Source organism: Coenobita brevimanus, chromosome 62 (assembly GCF_032717465.1).
Source record: "Coenobita brevimanus isolate Jiangsu-jjx chromosome 62, ASM3271746v2, whole genome shotgun sequence".
Lineage (NCBI taxonomy): Eukaryota > Metazoa > Arthropoda > Malacostraca > Decapoda > Coenobitidae > Coenobita > Coenobita brevimanus.
Window position 1 is genome coordinate 28,790,126 of NC_137015.1, and position 21,225 is coordinate 28,811,350.

Sequence of the window (21,225 nt, forward strand, 5' to 3'; positions counted from 1 at the left end):
TATTCCCAGACACCTAGGACTGTAGGATTGGTAGCACCTCGTCCATAGCGATTCATTTTTTCATATTGCAATTCAGTACTCTATGCCGTTTATGTTCTTCATATTGGCATGGTTTGCATGGATCACATACGAGAATATTAACGTTCCATATATGTTTAACACTTGTTTGGCCTAAAATTACCGTCTCACCATCTTGAGTGCTAAGTTGTAATAATTGATTAATACTAGAATATGATGCTAGTAACGAAGAAGTACTATGGAAACGGTGAAGAGCTATATCATTGTCTTTGTCCGCCGATGGGCTACATGCAATGAGCAATAAAAGGATGAAAATCTGGGCCAATTTAATGTGAAAGAGCTATAGCTACAAAAATAACATTGGTTAAGAAAAGATGATAGAAGGCCTCTTAAGCTCACAGAAAGCTCTGGAGACTCAGGCCTGTATTTTCATTGGATAAGGAAGCTCCCTAGCACCTTAGTCTTACTGGTTTATTTCTCCGTAGCAGCTTAGTGGTTTATTTCTGCATCGAGTGAATGAATGTTCTTTATGTTATTATTGCAAAGTTTGTTGATATTAGAATGCACACACGGGAATTTTTAGGCGCATCATGTGATATAAATCAAGACAAGGTAAATAGTAAACTTCCTAATCTGACAAGAACATAATCTTCCTGAGGGCTCATGACGCAAACATTCCCCTAGACCCCACCATCACCAGTCATCTTCCCTCCCTTCGCCAGTCAAAGTTGTCTTCGCTCATTCACTATACCCTTGCCTTGTATTCTCGCCTACTTAAGTTTTTTTTTTTTTTTTTTCGGCGAAAAGGTTAGCCAAGAGAGCTTCTAACAACATAGCTTCCGAAATTTCCCCCAGCTGAATAAACTCACTTTGTTGTTGCCTTTAGAGAGAGAGAGAGAGAGAGAGAGAGAGAGAGAGAAAAGCGGTCAGAGGGCGACTGGGAAAAAAAATCATGTCGTTCTCGGACTGAAGGGGTTACGTTGAGAATACTGTCCCCTGGTTATGTAGGGCGTTGCACCTCTTTCGTAGCGATTTATTTTCTTCGTATGTTTTTAATATCGTTTTTATATTGACGTAATTTATGTTGATGAAATACAGAACAGTAAGACGCAACAGGCAGAGTAAATCACAGAAGAAAAGGGACTGCGTAATCTCCAAAGCCACTTAGAATATGATTGTACCCTACCATATTTATAATCTTTCATTTCGTTTTTGTTATTATTATTATTATTATTATTATTATTATCGTTTTTACTGTGGCGGTATTGTTGTTGGCATAGGAGATCTAGGAGCACATTCACCTTCGCCATTTTTTTTTAGCTGTTCTTTAGTGATATCCGTGCAGATTAAATACAGTATGCATCAGTAACGTACGAGAGGAGTCTTAAGGCTTGATGCACAAAATAAGTCGCTGAGGAAGAAGCGTTATGAAATTTCCAAAGCTGGTGAAAAATACGACTCCATTCTTTCGCTCAGTTTTCACACCAGCACTTCTGTTCACGTTCTTCGTTAGTACAAATTGATTTATCCTTATCGATTGCACAGAGGTCATTAAGTCAACCACTGTGGATTTTACCCCTGCAGTCCAGTGACGTATTATTTCTCTTAATTCTTGCCACTTTCACATGATTTCAATTTGCGTAAAGAACGAAATTAGGTTGTGAAGGGTTTAACGGAGAATGTCTCCGTCCCCGTTAGTCTGGAGGTAGCAAAAATAACGAGAGAGAGAGAGAGAGAGAGAGAGAGAGAGAGAGAGAGAGAGAGAGAGAGAGAGAGAGAGAGAGAGAGAGAGAGGATGTCACTGGATTCAAGCGGTTAAAATTTGATAATTCTCTCTCTCTCTCTCTCTCTCTCTCTCTCTCTCTCTCTCTCACACACACACACACACACACACACACACACACACACACCAGGAGCATTTACTGAAGGGCCCTGCAACTGCCGCTTTTTTTTTTTTTTTTTTTTTTTTTTTTTTTTTGCTAAAGACTATAAAATTATTTCCTATTTGTGAATTTTAAACGACAGTATTCTCCTCGCTTACTAAGCTCCCCAGCACGTCTTCATTGCCAGTTTGATTGTGTCTTCTATCTATCTATTGCCAGACGCCATAATCCCGTAAGGGGTGGCCATTTGACTTCGAGTTATTTGTTTTACGGGGAGGGGCATTAACCCTTCACCAACCCACTTGTTGACACGTAGGGAGCACGTATGGTTTGGTTATATGGTTACCACCCAGCGTTTTAAATGGTTTTTTGGCTTACAGGAAACCATTTGGCTTGTCACTCAATGTAAAACCACCTGTAATGGAAAGAAAAGCAATAAGAAGTGATAGGAAAGATGGGAGAAATAGGAAGAGAGGAGGGTTGGCACAGAAAAAGAATGATAAAGGCTAACGAAGAAGTAGGCAGCACTACATCAAGTGAGTGGATGATGGTCGCCACCATCTACCACTAAATTACGTAATATATTTTTGTATGGTATTTTCAAGCACTTTGTCGATATTAAGAAGGCATGAATAACGTACGAGGTAAGAATAAGCTGTGAAATGCAAAATTTAAGGAGGCTGTGCTAGAAAGCCTCCAGATTTAACGAAAAGTGTCTTTCCAAGATCACACAAAATCGTATGGTTCAGTAGGCCTACTGATGCAGAATAATAATGATAATAATAATAATAATAATAATAATAATAAAGAATGTAAGAAAGAAAGAAAAAAGATGATAGCTTCAGTTGCTTGAAGTCTCGGTTGATTCTCTATTTTGACACCGAGGACCGCGTTTGATCACCATAGAACAGCTATAATTACTGTAATACTGAGAGCTCATGTCTGGTGGATAGCATAGATCTAAATGTGCCAGTCAAACCCCTGCAGCCCAAGGACGCCTTCTCTAAATATTGTATGGTGGATAATGCCAGACTGGTGTATTCGGCATAAGAAAATCTTCGAGCTGATAGGTTAAAGGGTTAACTTGCCGGTAGACTGTCACTTGTAAATGCATTATATATATATATATATATATATATATATATATATATATATATATATACACACCGTATTCGGCTATCCCCCATCCATCATTTACGCGAGTTTTCTGCCTGTGGTGAAGTATTAATATTTATTATATATTTTTAATGTTTCAAAATCTTGTTAAATTTATTTCTCATCTACATCCGAGTACAGCAGCTGTTAGGCGGTATGGTATTAACCTGATTTATGATTGGAGGTTGCGATTTGTGTCCATTTGTTTTGAAAATTGGCATGGTTTGTCCCTAGGCTATTTTAAACTCATTATCAAGAGACGCACTATAAGCCAGGAAATTTCGTTGTCAGTTTAATGTAGGGATTTATAACCCCACTTCAAAGCACGAAATAAAGTACAAGTTGGTCTGTACATACGAGGGATTAAAAAGTGAGATATTTGCCGCAATTATTTTATCGCGGTGGGTATTCTTAACGCAGTAACCACACCCCACCAACATAAACACAGACCACGAAAAAACGGATGTTGCATTTGCGTCCCTTGCAGTTAGTAATTAGGTAAGAGTTGCGTGATGTAATGAGACGGATGTGTGAACCTGGAAAATGAGGATGTTTTTGTATGGATTTTCGTGCGTGTGGGGGGGGGGGTTGATATTGTACGTCTGGCAGCAGGAAAGAGAAGTATCGCAGTTTTTTTTTTTTTTTAATTCAGATTCCTATTATGTAATGCTAGTCGAGACATGCCTGACTTATTGTGTGTTAAGGCTTAGTACACCAAACCACAGTTCATAGAGGAAAGTCAAATGAAGCTATATATATATATATATGTGTGTGTGTGTGTGTGTGTGTAATCATCATCAGCCGTTTGAGTATCCACTGCAGGACCGGCCTATCTCGACCAAAGTTGGGACGATACAGCCAATGTATCTCTACCAAGTGGCTTAGGCTGTCTGGTAGAAATTGTATGTAGGATGAGAAGTGCTTCTAAGTGTATTGTAGTGTTGGAATGGCTTTGGATGTGTCTGTAGTCTGTGAACCAAGTGTAATCGGCCCGCTCAAGCCAACTGGGTGCAAGCATACTTCATAGTAAGCGACACTGGTTCAACCACAGCACCCCTTGTGTCCGCCAATGCAGTACGTGGCCGGGTGAACACTCCCAAAGTATATTACTCTGGCAGGGCGTGAACCCTAGTACACCCGTGTACGAAACGCACACTCTACCACTGTACCACAGGGGCTATATATATATATATATATATATATATATATATATATATGTATATATATGTATATAAATGTGTGTGTGTGTGTGAATCTGCAGTAAGCTTTGTAGAAGTTTCGCACATATATTTCGAACGTTCCTGTTGTGCCATTCCCAGTATCGTCAAAAAAAAAAAAAAAAATGTACAACCATTATCATTTTAGTGTCGCTTCCTCCTCGTCCTTTGGTAATTTAGGGATTGAGGAATATTAGTCAGAGGATAAAGCTTGATGTATAGACTGCCAAAACTCCTCCATGATTTAATGCCCTGCCGGGAGGCAGCAAGGAAGGCTGGGGATGGACCGGGGCATAGTGAAGCCGGCAATTTGGGAGTGATGTATTTCGCTATATGAGACAGTGTAGGTAACGAATGGAGCGGAAATAACGTCAAGGAACCAGAGTAATGCGTCTTGATGGATGTTTTCTTGTCCTCCTCGTCCTGGCAGTTTGGTAATGTAATCAGAATTTTGTAAAGAGAGCAGGGTTGTGTGGGTGGTGGTGATAATGTTTGTCTATCTATCTATTGTCAGACGCCATAATCCCATATGGAGTAGCCATTTGACTTTGAGTTACTTGTTTTACGGGGAGGGGCATTAACCCTCCACCAATCCACTTGTTGACACGTAGGGAGCATGTATGGTTTGGTTATATGGTTACCAACCAGCTTTGTAAATGGTTTCGTGGCTTACAGGAAACCATTGGGCTTGTCACTCAATGTAAAGCCACCTGTAGAGGAAAGAAAAGCAATGAGAAATGACAGGAAAGATGAGAGAAATAGGAAGAGAGGAGGGCAGAAAAAGAATGATAAAGGCTAAGGAAGAAGTAGGCAGCACTACATCAAGTGAGTGGATGATGGTCAGCACCATCTACCACAAAGGTGATAATGTCAGTTTATTTTTTATTGCCCGCCATACGAGGCAGACCAATAATGTTTTGCCAGCCTCGGTGTGTGTGTGTGTGTGTTTGTGTTATATCTCATGAATGGTTTGAGTTAACAAGAAACTTTCAGGGTATCAAGATAAGGCCAAAATCTTGGCCTAGGTCACAAATGGGCACTCGGGGTCAAGCTCAAGGTCAGCAAAATGGCTGCCAAAGGTCAACTAGTTTTTACTGCCTGCCATTAGCACCATTATATCTCATTAACAACTTGAGCTATCAACATGAACTTTCAGGATATCAAGATATGGCCAAAATCGTGGACAAGTTCAAAAATGGGCACTCGGTGTCAAGATCAAGGTCACCAAAATGGCTGCCAAAGGTCAACTAGTTTTTATCATCTGCCTTTAGCACCATTATATATCATGAACGGCTTGAGCTATCAACATGAAACCTGCAGAGTATCAAGATGTGGCCAAAATCTTGGACTTGGCCAACAGCATATTCTGGCGGGTGATTAGCATTCGACTCCCGAATGCATTTCTTTCATTTTCTATACTTTTTAACCCAGTGACACCATTATATATATAATATATATATATATATATATATATATATATATATATATATATATATATATATATATATATATATAATCTTATCAGCCATTTGAGTGTCCACTGCAGGACCTGCCTATCCCAACCGAAATGGGGATGATACAGCAGTGTATCTCTGCCAAGTGGCTTCGGCTGTCTGGTAGAGATTGTATGTAGGGTGAGAAGTGCTTGTAAGTGTATTGTAGTGTTGGAGTGGCTTTGGATGTGTGTGTAGTCTGTGAACCAAGTGTAATCGGCTCGTGCAAGCCGACAGGGTGCAAGCATACTTTATGGTATGCGACACTGGTTCAACCACAGCACCCTTGATGTCCACCAATGCAATATGTGACCAGAAGAACGCTCCCAAAGTTTATTACTATGGCGGGACGCGAACCCTCGTTCTTCAGTGTACGAAAATGCACACTTTTAACACTGTACTACAGAGGCTCCATACATATATATATATATATATATATATATATATAATGTATACTTTTAATTCAGGCACCATTAAACGTTTTGGTTTATTTTATATAATTTTTTACCTATACAGTATATTCCATTAGTTTTTTTTTTTTTTTCTTTTGACCTTTAGAGAAACTTCATGTTTGCACAGTTAAATTAGCATTGACTGCCAATAAACGACAACGGTTGCTCCGTCGGATAAAAATCATCTGAGATCGTGGACATACAGTTTTTGTGTGTAATATTACTTGTTTTAAACAATGTCGCCAAAAGCAGTGTAGGAATTTCAGTTTAGTTGAAGGAACATAAGATATCTGTAAAGCCTTGATCAGTGTTAATATAATTCCGGAATATTCAGGTTTTAAAAATATACTGTAGATGTGAATATTCCAGAATCGTGTTAACACTAATCCAAAGTTTTACTGATACGGTTTATGTCCCACATGCTAATTTCAAAGCCCGTCATTGCTTTTGGCAGATCCTGTGTAATTATTATCATCACTCATATCCCTGTGAAGAACATAACAACCAGACAAAAGTGGCTGTTAAAATGGAAAATGAAAGCAGTTCCTAGTAATAGAAAATGAAAGCAGTTCCTAGTAATAACTTACCATAAGAAAATTGTTTATTGTTAGAATTGGTTTAGACCTTTTATGAATATTATCGCTGGTGTTAAGCTGTTTAACCTCTTCACTTCTGTCTATCTATCTATCTATCTATTGCCAGACACCTCAATCCCATTCGGGGTGGCCACAAACAAATCGCCTCCACGTCACCCTGTCCCCCGTCATTTCACTGCCCTGCTTCCAACTCACCCCCCACTCTCTCATATACCTCTCCACCCCATCCCTCCATCTCATCCTCGGCCTCCCCCTCCCCCTCCCCCCCTCCACCTCACTCACATACACTCTCTTTGTCAGGCTTTCACCCTCCATCCTCTCCACATGGCAAACCACCTCAGTGTATTCCTCCTAACGCTTCCTATCACATCCACGTCCACACCACAACGCTCCTTTATATCCTCATTTGTCAGCCTGTCTCTCCATGTGACTCCACAGGCTCCTCTTAAATAACTCATTTCCACTGCTCTCACTCTTGACTTGTGCCCTTCCAACAGCATCCAAGCTTCACTTCCATACATTAGAGTTGGTATCACAATACTGTCATGTAGTAACTTTTTCACTTCCATGCTCACTTCCCTGTTTCTTATCACTGCTTTCAAGGATCCTGCAACCTTTCTTCCCTGCTTTACCCTTTCAAGCACTTCACCCTCCAAACCTCCATCCTTACTCAACACACTACCGAAGTACTTAAACGTACTCACATTTTCCAATTCCTCACCATCCAACCTCGCTGTACATTCACTGACTTCACCTCTCTCAAAGACCATCACTTTACTCTTCCCTACATTCACCTTTAGATTCCGTTTCTTACACACACTCCCAAACTTATCCGCCAAGCCTTGCAGCTCCCCTTCATCTTCATTTAACAACACAGTATCATCTGCAAACAACAGTACAGGGAGTTTCCAAACACTACCCTCTATCACCAGGGCCACTCCAACATCCACCACCCTACCTTGTACCTCTTTTATTACTCCGTCCATGTACAGATTGAACAACCATGGAGACATGACACATCCCTGTTTCAACCCAACCTTCAAAGAGAAAAATTCACTCAGTTCACCATCCACACGCACTGCAGCCTTAGCACCATCATACATACTCTTCACAGCATTCAACAACTTCGCATCTAGCCCATAAATTCTTAATACTTTCCACAATCCTTGTCTATCCACCGTCATATGCTTTCTCCAGATAAATATACCGTTAATCAACTAAGGAGTCTTAACAAGGGGTTGGTTATATAACCTTTTTAATCCATTCGGTATGACAGCTCTTTCCTGAGTGGTCATCTGGTTCCAGCAAATATAAATTAAAATTAAATATAAATACAGATATGACAGTAGCAAGAATAAAATACTGTAGTTTATATTCATGCTGTCATTAGAGTTACGATGAGAAATCATTGCTGTGTTAATTAAAAGTACCAGTCAATAGCAAGAATAAATAGGAAAAAAATTATGTAGTTTTTATAGGATTAATTTATCGTGCATAACTCTCAAAATAACTCCCCTGTTGGACAGTGCTTTTGAGGTTTGCTATGGTTAGCAGAAGATGGATTTGTTTAGCTGAGAAATCCTAGGGGTAAAAAGAGAAAATATCCCGTAAGTAGCTGAATAAATTTGTCTAAGACTTTTGGTATCAGACTGAAAAACCTTGGTAGTGAAGGAGTTAAAGATCGATGGGTCAGTGGCATCAGCAGTTATTTCAGGTTTTAAAAAAAAAAAATTGGTTATTATTCAAATGTGTTCCGTTGTGGGTTTGAACATTTGAACATGTGAAAAGACAGATAGTTGATTCTAGGCATTATTTGTTGCATATTTCTTCAGCATAGCCTAAGCCTATATATATATATATATATATATACAGTATTTATATATATACCGTATATATATACAGTATATATCTCATCATCTGTTTGAGTGTCCACAGCAGGACCGACCTATCCCAACCGATGTGGGGACGATACAGCCAATGTATCTCTACCAAATGGCTTCGGCTGTCTAGTAGAGATTGTATGTAGGGTGAGAAGTGTTTGTAAGTGTAACTGTAGTGTTGGAGTGGCTTTGGATGTGTGTGTAGTCTGTGAACCAAGTGTAATCGGCCCGCGCAAGCCGACTGGGTGCAAGCTTACTTTACAGTATGAGACACTGGCTCAACCACAGCACCCCTAATGTCCACCAATACAGTACATGGCCAGAAGAATGCTTCCAAAGTTTATTACCCTGGCGGGGCGCGAACCCTCGTTCTTCAGTGTACGAAAACGCACACTTTACCACTGTACCACAGAGGCTCCATATATATATATATATATACACAGGTATATATAAATACACACACACACAGTACATTAGAACCTGTTCAACTGTTGGGAGGTTACAACCCTAACTTCCCTTTTGTCTTTCCATATGTGTAGATTAGGTAACTTATGGGTAATTGTAGTTATGTTATGTTAGGCAGGGTTAGCATAGGTAATGTTGGGTTGGGTTAGGGTAGATTAAGTTGAAACTGATTAAGTTCAAGTTGGATCAGAACATGACAGGTCACATTAGGTTAGGTTTTCAAGTTGTAGATGTACTTTCCTTTTTTTTCTTGCAACTTTGTTAACATATAGGATAGTACTATTCTGCTTTGTTGTTGTCCTTTCATTGTTACAAATGTCATTGGATAACACTAGGCAATGGAAAGCCATTGTTTCCCCTAGAGATTAACATCTCTTCCATCAATCCTTTCAGTCTCATGACATTTTTCTTTTATATTTTTAATAATTGTAAATGACTGTGGTCAGATCAGGAGGGCACCTTAGAAATGAAAAAGTTAAAGAAAGTTGTGTGTCATTTGAACAGTCTCACCTTAGGTGATTGAAATCATTTGGAGATATGAAGACTATGAAAACTGCATAATCAGACTGAAGGTGTTAATCCACTTAGTGCCATACTCTTACTTACACACCAAAGTACTGTCTTGGGATTGGCACCCAACGAGCATGTCTAGCAGTGAAAGGTTGCAAAAGTAAAGATGTTCTTGAAGTGATTTTATGTTTTTTTTTTTACCTACAGATGTAGAGGAACTAGAGGACATGTTGTTCATTATACTATAAGAGATAAACCCTGTTTATACTACAAGAGATAATCCCACCCCACCCCACCCAACCACTGTCCCTGCATTATAATTACTGCTGTGCTTATAATCCCTTTGCACATGCACGACGCTATTCTTAATGGAGTAGACTACTTCTGTACATGGGGACTGCCCTGATTTGAGGTAATTGTCTGGAGGTAGTATGAATAAAATATGAAAGCCATCATCTTAAAGCTGGGGTCAGTGGAGTTAGTTTCTAGTTCCTGTGTTTCAGGAGGTCTCTCTTGACCAGACAAAATAATATTGATGTAGCAGTGGAATTACTGTAGTTTCTACTTCCTGTGCATCAAGAGGTCTCTCTTGAGCCAGACAAAATAATATTGATATAGCAATGTAACAGGTACATCACTGTGGTACTGTACATATTATGTTACAATGTTCTTGTGTATATGTATTATGTATGCAAAGTACAGTATCTCCATGCAGAAAAGTACAGTATGCACGTGAATATATACATAAAAATGCAAACTATAAATAGTCATGAAGGACAAGGTTAGGGAGCTTCGGTAAGCCCACAAGAATGCAGCCCAGTCATCAGACACCACAGTCTTGCCATAAAACAGCGATCCATTCGTAATATTAGCTGACAGCCACCAGCCCTATCTAGGTAGGGAAGTGCGGGGAGGACAGCTCACAGTGAATCATAAGAACAGGAAACATCATACTGTATTAGGCTAGATTCTGTATGGCTGAGTAAGGAATTTTTAAGTTAAAATAATTTGAAGCTGGAGTAGGAATGATATACAATACAGTAATCCGTTGATTATCGGACATAATGAAGCCAAAGGCATAACCAGATACTGGCAGTGTCCAGATATGGAGCAGTATCCTCTGCGTACCTGTACCCAGCCTATATGTACAGTACCCTTCCTAATTTTGGCAGTGTTCTGTGGCCTTTCAGCTGTTTTTAGACATCAAACACACATTCTAATATGCAGTATAATCCTAAACACTAGGGAAACAGTACAAAAAAAAAAAATTACCAATATGCACAGCACTGCTCCTAATTTTGGCATTATTCTGTGGTCTTTCGGCTGTTTTTAGACATCAAAACACACGTTTCATTATGCGGTATAATCCTAAACACTAAAGAAACACAGCATAAAAAATATAAAAAATACCTGTATGCACAGTACCCCTCCCAATTTTGGCAGTGTTCTGCAGTCTTTCAACTGCGTTTAGACATCAGAACAGGCATTGCAATATGCAGTATAATCCTAAATACTAAGAATGCAATTGATAAACAATGAAAATTAAAAAAACAAATACACAGTATACCCAGTGAACACAGACAGGCATCGTAACCCGCCAGGCTGCAGCAGGTCTACAGGTATCCCATGTGGTCTAGTGACTAACACAGCCACCCTGCAAAGGTCAGAGAACTCCTTCTCCTCCTCCTCCTCCATCTGCTGAAACCAGCTGATGAGCAGGGACTTGCGGCACGGTTATGCAGCGCTACCCTCCACAGGACTCTCTGAAGCCAGCCACAAGATCACGTCTAATGGCGACTCAGTGGCTGTCAGTGTGCTTGGTTGTGGGTCCGAGAGTGAAGACTGGGGCCGAGCAGGTGATGATGGTCATGGTGGGGATGGTGGGCTTGAAAAAGGAGTTGAGCTTGTCTGACGATAGGTGCAGCAATTTTGTCAGAGCATGACAGAGACCCTGATTGCCTACAGATCCATCGCCAGCTTGAGTGGCACCATCTCCCTGTCGCAATGAGGTTGCTCAGCATATTTGAGGACCTGCTCAGTGCCAGCCCGCAACACGACAAGATGAGGGAGTGATGGAATGTCGGAGTGGCCACAGTCAGCATCCTCGTCCTTGTCGCTTTCCTCTGTCTGCCCCGCAGAGACAGCAGTGGTGATCTCCTCATCAGACAGCATCTGATAACGTGGATCTCCACCATCATCGTCCAACCAATCCCTTACATCGTTGACATCCACATCCTGGCCTGCAGTTCGTAGCCAAAGGTGGAAATTGTCCACATCAAATCCCTCAGAGTCATGCACAGCCTCGAGTCCCTGAAGGAGATAACACCAACCACTTTCCAAGGTTGTGACAGAAACTTCCCTCCAAGCACTGGCCCAGTTGAACACCCCAGACTTGTTGTTGTAACGCTGCAGATTCTCTTATGTCCACTCCCCACGTGTGTTGACTCCTTCCTCGTTCTCAAGCACCACCATCACCTCGTCGAGGAACCTTCGATGGTACAGTCTCCTGGCTGCCACTATAACACCTTGGTCCATTGGTTGAATGAGAGCAGTCGTATTAGGTGGCAGAAACATGCACTTAATACGGCTGTCATCAGCAACCAAATCCTTCCCCGGCGGATGTGTAGGGGCATTGTCAAGGATCAGGAGAGCCTTCACCTGGCCGCGAGGGGTACGAAGTACTACCTCCATTCGATAATGGATAACCTCCTTGACAAAGTGTCTCTGCAACCAGTCTCTGAAGATCTTTGCGGTAAACCAGGTCTTCACAGAATGGTACCACACAATAGGCAGGCTATCCATCAGCCCACAAAAACAACCTGGCTGTTTTGCACGTCCAACAATAACGGGTTTCAGGCGGTACATCCCGTTAGCATGGGCACAGCACAACACCGAGACACATTGTTTGGACAGCTTCCAACCAGGCACAGTCTTCTCCGTTTATTCTGCCAGGGTGTTGGTGGGCAAGGAGCAGAAGAACAGGCCAGTTTCATCAGCATTATGCACCTAACCGAGAGTATGGCGCTCCTTCTCGATCAGATGCTGCACTTTCAGGCAAAATGGCTCAACATCTTCCACTGCCACATCCAAAGCTTCGCCATGTGCCTCGTGGCCAGTAATTCCATGTCAAAGTTTGAACTGGAAAAGCCAACCCTCAGATGCCTTGAAGTCATGCACATTGTGGAGGCTTGCAAACTTTTTGGTTGCAACCATAACTCAGTCCTATGTACAAGCACACCGGCACCTCGTTGCTGCCAGAACCAAACTAAAGTCAACTAGCCGATTCTGGCATGATGGGGCTTGGACATCACCTTCTGGTCACCTTTACGAGTGGTATCGCTGTAGCCCTGTCCATACTGAGTCAACTTTTCCCATGATTTCTTGATATCAAACAAAGTTGAATGGACCAAGTCTTATTCAAACAAAATGTGTGAAGTTGACCAGCCTGCGTCAACCATGCCCAGTACTGTATCTCACGCTTCTCCAGAGTCAAAACCCTCCTCTTGCATTACTCAGGTGGTGGTGGGGCCATCATCACACACACGAGAACACCACAGAGGAGAATTAAGGCCTGCAGAAGGTAGGGCACCACCACAAAGGTAACAGTGGAAGCAGCCATTGTTTAACCTCAGCCAAGCATGTTATGTGGAGAGACAAAGGCGGGAACTGAGGTGCGCTACAGCTGGGGAGTGTACAGCATTGCCATGTCTCAACCTATGCTTAGCTATAAGCATGCAAGCAAAAAGCGGCACACGGACCTATGAGCGCAAGAGTCCTTTTAGCTCACCCAGTTAAATGTCGCAACGTGGCAGAAACACTGGGCCCCCTTACATCATGGGTCTGAGGAGTGGCCGAGCAATCCAGACGGCGATGCAACTTTGACCATTCGGTAAGAGGGCGGATGGCAGTGCGTGGCTGGGAGTTTCAGACTAATCCGGGTGGCTGGGGGATTTCAACCATTCGTAGGGAGCCAGACAGCCATTCTCGTTCAGCTTGTGGGTTACGCTTTGTCTTCCTCATGCACTGCCGGAATATTACCAGCGATCAGGGTAGCCGTGGAATATTGACTATTTGGTAGGGAGTTGTACAGCCATTCTCGCTCAGCATGTGAGTTACATCTGTTTTCCTCATGCACTCCTGGTATGTTTCCAGTGATCAGGGTGGCTGGGGGAGTTCAACCATTCGGTAGGGAGCCGGAAAACCTTGTTTGCTCTGCCTGTGGGTTACGGTATATTACCTGCACATGGACAGAGCCACCCAATGGGCTTTTAATTTTTTTTACTTTGTAGGCAGTCCGGCCATTGAAGCTGGAACTTTTACGTCCGGTTACAGACAAATGAATCCGGATACGGACCTAATAGAGCCAACACCCAACCTCTGTATATGGAGCATGACCGGATACTGAGCGTCCAGATAAATGAGTGTTTACTTAGGTTTGGCATAGTTAGATTATATTAATGTTTTTATTCTGATGTACTGTATATCAAGTTTTAGTCTTGCTATCAGTGGCAGATTTTATTCGACATACTTGAAGAAATCTCATTAGGAAGGGCATAATGGAACTCCATTGCAACAAAATTTGGTCTCTAGTTAACAGATTAATCAGAAGGTAACACAAATAATGTCTTTATCTGTAGCCTTAATCCAGGGGAAGGTGACCACAAACAAATTGCCTCCATGTCACCCTTTCCTTTGTCATCAGTCTGCCTTTCCTTCAATTCACACCTTCCTCATTTATGCAGTGATCTCTTGGTTGTCATGCATAATTTGCACCAAGCATAGTTCACGACTACAAAATTGTGCAATAATGAAAGCACAGAACTTATGGGATTTATCCTAATTGGTACCAGGCATCCCAAGTGCAGACTCAAATTTTACGCTACAACAATTTAGACTCACTAAATATATGTACATACTATTCTGGTATGTATGAGAGGCATATATAGGCATGGTTAGATTAAAAGAAACTTACCAAGTGATGAAAAGAGTGCAGTAAGGAAGAAATATGTACCTTAGAGAGACCTGAGATAGACTTGAGTTAAGGGGTTTTGAGGCTAGGGGGTGGAGAGTTAGTGGTCTCTCTCACCTGTGATTAACTCCTTGAGTAGGGCCTCATCTTTAAATCTCTCAGAACTGTCAGAAACCACAGACACTGCACCATCATTGTCTGCAGAAACCAGCCCAGGTGCACAATAATGTTTTTTAACTGGAAAATGCATGATAACAGAAGGAGTGCAGATTTTCATATTGCAGTGATAACAAAAACTACTATACCCAGGTGTGTGATAACCAAGGGATAACTGTATACCCAACCTCTCCACCGCATTCTCAGTGTCCTCTTTCCTGTCTACCACTCTCTCTTGCTAATAAACAACTTTTAAAGATATATCATTGGATTGGAGGGTTAATCATAGTTACTGGGTATGTAGGGTTAGGCTAAGCATAGTTAAATTAAGTTCAGCTTGACAAGGTTAGGTTAGGTAAGGCAAAGTTGGTCGTTAGACTGGACAGGGTTATGGTGGGGCAGTGCATGAATGATGAGGAATAAAACACTGTCATTTACCTGTTAATTACAACTTGGAATTCTGTACATGTAATTTACTAGTACAGTATAAATACTATAGTAATTTCCCCATGTCATTACCAGATTATCAGTTGCAAATCTTAATGAGCCTCATCAGTTATTAACATCTGGCTTGTAATTATTTCTTTTAATTTGTGAATAACTCTGCATCCTCTGTTTGACCCCTTATGTATGGTGGTATTTCTTGCTGCTAACTTACCAGACTGTTTTCTCCACCATAGTTAAGAAGGTTGTCCAAGTGGTTAAGGACTTTAAGAAGGTTGTATCTAACCCTCCCATTTTAAAAAATCTCTCCTAAGCTGAATAAAATAATATGGAGTCACCAAGAACAATAATTAAGTTAACAATTACAGAATCATACTCAAAAGGTTATGCTAATGTAAGGTTGGGTAGGTTGAATGGTGTTGGTCTGCTTGTCAGATTTGGACCATTCATTACAGTGACCTTTAGTAATTTATTATTTGCTACCTCTAGGCTTTTATTGAAGGTATTGATAATAAGGCACCATGTGGTTCAGTGGTTAGCCCTTTAACTTTGATTAATGTATTGTTTACTCGGGCTGCCTCCTGACAGTTTATTCAAGGTACTGATCTCATAGTTGTGAAGGTCATTATCTGCCCATCAATTTCAAAAGTCTCCCTGAAGCTTAAGCATATGTAGATTTTTTTTTTTTTTTTTTTTTTTTTTTGAGTGGTTAGAAAGACCACTTGGTTCATAACTCCAAAGTTTTTTTATTATGTAGTGTCACCAGGGATGTAGGCTGACCATATCCTTAAATGTTGTAATCTGTGATAGCCTAGCCTCAGGTCCCCACACCTCAAGGAGGACAGTCACCAGGGATGTAGGTTGATTAGGTCCTTAAATGTAATCTATGATAGCCTAGCCTCAGGTCCCCACACCTCAAGGAGGACAAGATGGGTCTGGCCATTCATGTTTCTGTAATATTTAAGATAACTTGATTTTACATATAGCATTAACCTAAATTACCTGTTTTATAATCATTATTATAATTATTATTATTATTATTATTATTATTATTATATGTGGTAGGTGGTGGCACTCATCATCCACTCACTCGATGTAGTGCTGCTCTCGGGTGTCTACCTATTTCCTCTCCTCCATCCATCTTTGCTTCCATCCTCTTCTGTCTTTCTTTCCTTCATTCATTCCTCTTCCTTCTGCCTACGGGTGACTTTACACTCCCTCTTCTGTCTTTTTTCCTTCATTCTTTCCACTTCCTTCTGCCTGTGGGTGACTACACTGAGTGACAGGCCAAATGGTTTCTTTTACACCAGGAAACTACGCTGGGTGGTAACCATATAACCAAATTTTGGCGCCTGGTGATTTAGTGGGTAATTATGGCGCTCCAGTCGGATTGAGCCAGTGAAGGTTTATATCCAAGGGGTGGTTGGGGTTTATTGCTCATATAATGCCACTCAAGGATGAGTGAGGCTGGTCACTCTCATCTTAAATGTCAGGACCATCTTGCCTAGCCCCAGGCTCCTACGCTCCTCATGGGGCAATGTAGGATTGAATGATGGATGGATGGATGGATTATTATTATTATCATTATTACTCTCCTGACCTTGAAGGGGAGGGAGGGGGAGAAGGGAGGTCACTTCTCTGGCTTCAAACCCCCCCCCCCTCCTTTTCTCCCTCATCCCTCTCCTCTCTTTTCCCTCCCCTCCTCCCCTCCCGCATGAATGTTGAGTGTTGTGTGTGTGTTTGTGAGTTTGTTGCATGGGCTGTTTTAAAAGCCTGAGTGCAGGTAGATTAATTAAAGTGCAGTAGGTATATAAAGAATCTTTATCTCTAAATAATCATTCCTTTGTCCTGTCTAGGTTGAACCAAATTAGATGAGGCTAAAATGAGTGATGTTGGGTTGGGTTGGGTTAGTTCAGGATAGGTTTAGTTAGGCTGTTGTTTGGTTTGGGTAAGGTAGCTTATGTAAGCCAAGTTGGTTAGGTTGTATTGGATTGAGTTTTTTACCCTTCCCCGCCCTAGAGTGACTTAGGGATGGGTATTGTTTTCACTCAGTTTGTGTGTTTGTCTGTCTTTCTGTCTTGTCTGTCTGTCTGTTAACTTTACGTGGAAACTACTGGTGCGATTTTGACTAAAATTACAGGAATGATGGGCAATGACCTTCTGATCACTTGATTAAATTTTGGGCCAAATTGAGCCAAGGCCTAGGCTGTAGGCCCCCCTTCCCCCCCCTAAAAAAAAATCTTTATAACTCCTTTCAGATTCGTCATATCGACATGAAACCAAAACCTAAATGTGCATCTTTCAAATCTGCATCCTATAACATGCCTCATTACATCAGGGGGTCACCTCTCAGTTAGTGGTAGGAGGTCGGGCCCAGAATTTCAAATGGGCATAAAATCGCCAATGTTCACACTGTTTGTTCCAAATTTGGTATGTGACATCTTTGACTACATATCCTCTTGCATTTATACTTCAGCACTAAAATGACTGCCAGGGACAGGTTTGCTGTGCCTTGACACTGCTTCTTGTTTTAATTAGGCTAGGTTAGAGCAGACTAACATTGACTATGATTTTAATTCACTGAGCCAGAGGACATTTTCTATTTATTACTGCTATTTCCTGACAGTATGATTCAGATACAGTATAGGATAGACTGAACTGAAGGAATTAGATGCATGCTGAATAAACCCCATTTATCCCATTGGCTCCTAGATTTCCTTTGTGAGGGATTTTGCTTGAAGGGTGCTAGGCGTACTGCCCTCTGCCTGTCGGCTCTTAGTCGTGAAACTTGTAGGTCCCAATCCCGGGGTTCCCTCTTTTATTAAAGTTTGAAAATGCCCAGTTCCGTCCTGTACTGAGGACACTGGGCGCCAATGGGATGTAAGAGACCTCTCCCAACCTTGAGTAATATTACCTGGTATCAGCAAGAATGAAATAAAAAAAGACCACTAGAATTTTAGAGGTTTCCACCTGTATTAATAATTGAGTTACAGTACTTTAATGGATAAGGTAGGGAATGTTATGATGGAGGAAAGTGTATCGTGGGATGAATAGCCAATAACTCTTGCTGGGACAAACATGAGACAGTATTAAGTAAAGCTAAGGAGTACTCTTGTATATGCAAGAGGGTAAAGTGGGTCTCAGCTACAGTAGTCAGGATAGGGTTGAGAAGTAGGCTATGTGTGGGAAGGTGGAGTAAGATAGAGTGAAGGACTGCAGCTGAATTGGGATAATATAGAGATACTGTATATATGTGGGAGAGTGAGGGTGAAGTGGGATGATCTGAGGAACTGTAGGTTAGTTGGGATATGGTTATATTACTTGTAATAAAATGTGAATTGAATACAAGTAGACAAAATATTTAAGCTTACCTAGCTAAAGTTCAGTTACATTAAAGGATGTTGGCGTTAGTTAAGTAGTAAGAGATTTAAATGAACTAGGATTTTACCATTTGAAAAAATAATGAGCTTGTGATCATTAGCTACCGAAAAGAACAGATTTGTTCTTAGTAACATTTTATTGTAGCAGTACTGAATAATTTAGAATAAACATTCAGCACTTGATATGAAATAATCACATATGTACATGTATATGATTTCATCACATGTATTGGTATGTGTACTGGTATGCTAAAGACCACGTAAATTAATAGTATATGTGTTGTGCTGCTTAACCCCCTCAAGGAGTAGGGCTATACCTAAGCTGATTGACATTAGCTGGCATTAGTTATTGTAAAAAAATAACTTCCAATACAGGACCTCTCCAGACTTAAAAAGAAAAATGTGTGTGTGTGTGTGTGTGTGTGTGTGTGTGTGTGTGTGTGTGTGTGTGTGTGTGTGTGTGTGTGTGTGTGTATTATAGGATGTTGACATATAACTCCCACCTACCACAATCTCCACCTTACTTATATCATGTTTATCTGACAGGCCCTGAACAAGAAGGAGCACAAGAATGGGCTGCAGTCCCCAGATTCGCCAGATGCTGACCAAGAGTACTCCCTCACTCCACGCACTGAAGCCAAGTATAATAAGATTGACGAAGAGTTCACTCTTATGATGCAGCGCAACCAGATCAATGGCAGTAGGGTGCGTCAACAATACATTGTACTCTTTTTTTTTTTTTTTTATTTTATTTTTTTCCCTTATACAGAACTGGGTTATTCCCTCACCTTGAGTACAGTATAGTACTAAGATGTAACAGTATGAAATTCTGTAGACTTTAGTTATGAGGTAAGAGTAAGTTTCCTTGATTACTAGTCAAATTGCTCCTCCTACCCGACTAAACTTGGCCATCAGCTGTGTTGAAAGAGGTTAAGGATCTTCATCAGGTTGGAAAAAATGTACCATAGACGTAAACTATGCAGGCTAATGTAAAATTTCTTTTATTAGTTGATAATATCCATTTATTTTAGTACATTATTCCACCCAAAATGGATGGCTGATGGTCAAGTTGTTAAAGGCGCCAGCCAGGGTTCTGTCACTGGTTTGAATCCTTAAGAGAGGACTGGAGAGTTTCAGTCTTGTAAGGCATTGGTCAGTCACATGTCCTGAAGTGATGTAGACAGTAGCCTGGTCTCAGAATCCTACTCTTCATATGAAGTAATATGGAACCTGATGTCACACTCTTTTTTTCTTTCTTTCTTTTTTTTAGCCTCTTTAAGCTGTTAAATTGTCTGTTGGCAGGAAGACCATGATAAAAGCTGTCCTCATACTGAGATACATTTACCTCAATCTATGAAACCACACCTCTTCTACACACTTCATCTGACTGCACCCTGCTGTCTCTATATTCATCATTCTTATTTTTCCTTAAGCCCATCCCTCCAGTCATCTCTAATTGTCAGTGTCCCACCCCACAGCAAGGTGTTGGGATGAACAACTATGGGAATATGTCAGTTAGTGTCCCAGTCAACACGCCAGCCTATGATCCCTCCCTCATGCAGCCCTCACCCCAGATGTCCCATGCTTCCCTCTCTCCCCGCCCCGGGTCATCGTCGGGGATGCTGGACATGAATGGGTCAAACGGGTACCCACCTTCCACATCTCCACTGCCCCATGGAGCTGCTCCACCCTCCCCTGGCCTCCTGCCTCGCCCTCACAGCTCTAAAGCCACACACTCCCCCACCCGACACAACCTGAGGGTAGTCATCCCAAATTCGCAAGCACAGTCATCATCGGTGAGTTGATTTTCATTTTGTGCAGGTGGCCAGTGGTGATGAAGTAATGTGATGTATCTGTGCAGTTAATTATAACTCATTCGACACACATCTGGCCAGTACAGTTGGTGAATTGTCATTCCCCCCCCCCCCCCAGAAGTAGGTGTTTGTGATAAGTTATATTTCCTTACAGTGGGCTATATGGTCCATTGGTCTTAGCTCTGGGGGTTCACACATCTTTAAACAATACACAAATGTCAAGCCAGTCATAGTGACCTGTACTGGAGCCTATCAAATCCGTTAGTAAGCACAGTTGGTGAGTGTTTGTAATTTTCTTCATGTGGGTACTGTATACCGTATAGGATGAGATAAATTTATAGAGCAGTAATGTTGTTTATGACAACCTTTACGGCAGTTTATGAATACACAGCATATCATGATTTACCGAGAATATTGCAAACCTAAAAAGACCGTAAGTGAAGTACTAGTCTAATGAGTTGTTTGTTGTACAAAGTGTTGATTATTATAAAGATGAAAGACGTGTAATTTGATTTACCAAAATTTGTTTGGGAATGAAACTAGGACAGTGAATATTGGGAACCTTTCCAGGTCACATGTTGTACAAATGAACTTTTTCAGAGCAGTCCTATGCATAGACCTTAAACAGTAAAGCTTTATAGAAAATTACTGCTACAGTGGAATCTCCTAAATCACTGCTTTATGGTACTGAGCACACACCACAATTTGAAAATTCCACAATTGAGAAATAACTAATCTTAGAGGGAAAATTGCTTATAGGTCTGTCATCTCCAAAAAGTTGCCCCCCTTACCC

At 41.2% G+C, this 21,225-nt stretch overlaps 1 protein-coding gene across 5 annotated transcripts in view; it reads left to right on the forward strand.

Annotated features, from left to right (window-relative positions):
- Positions 1-21,225, forward strand: part of Mef2 (myocyte enhancer factor 2) — a 209,162-nt gene that overhangs the window by 142,113 nt on the left and 45,824 nt on the right. For all 5 annotated transcript variants that reach the window (XM_080275731.1, XM_080275732.1, XM_080275730.1 and 2 more), the window contains 2 exons: positions 19,165-19,323; positions 20,097-20,414. In XM_080275731.1, coding sequence (XP_080131857.1) covers positions 19,165-19,323; positions 20,097-20,414 — 477 coding nt within the window. The remainder of the gene's footprint in view (positions 1-19,164; positions 19,324-20,096; positions 20,415-21,225) is intronic.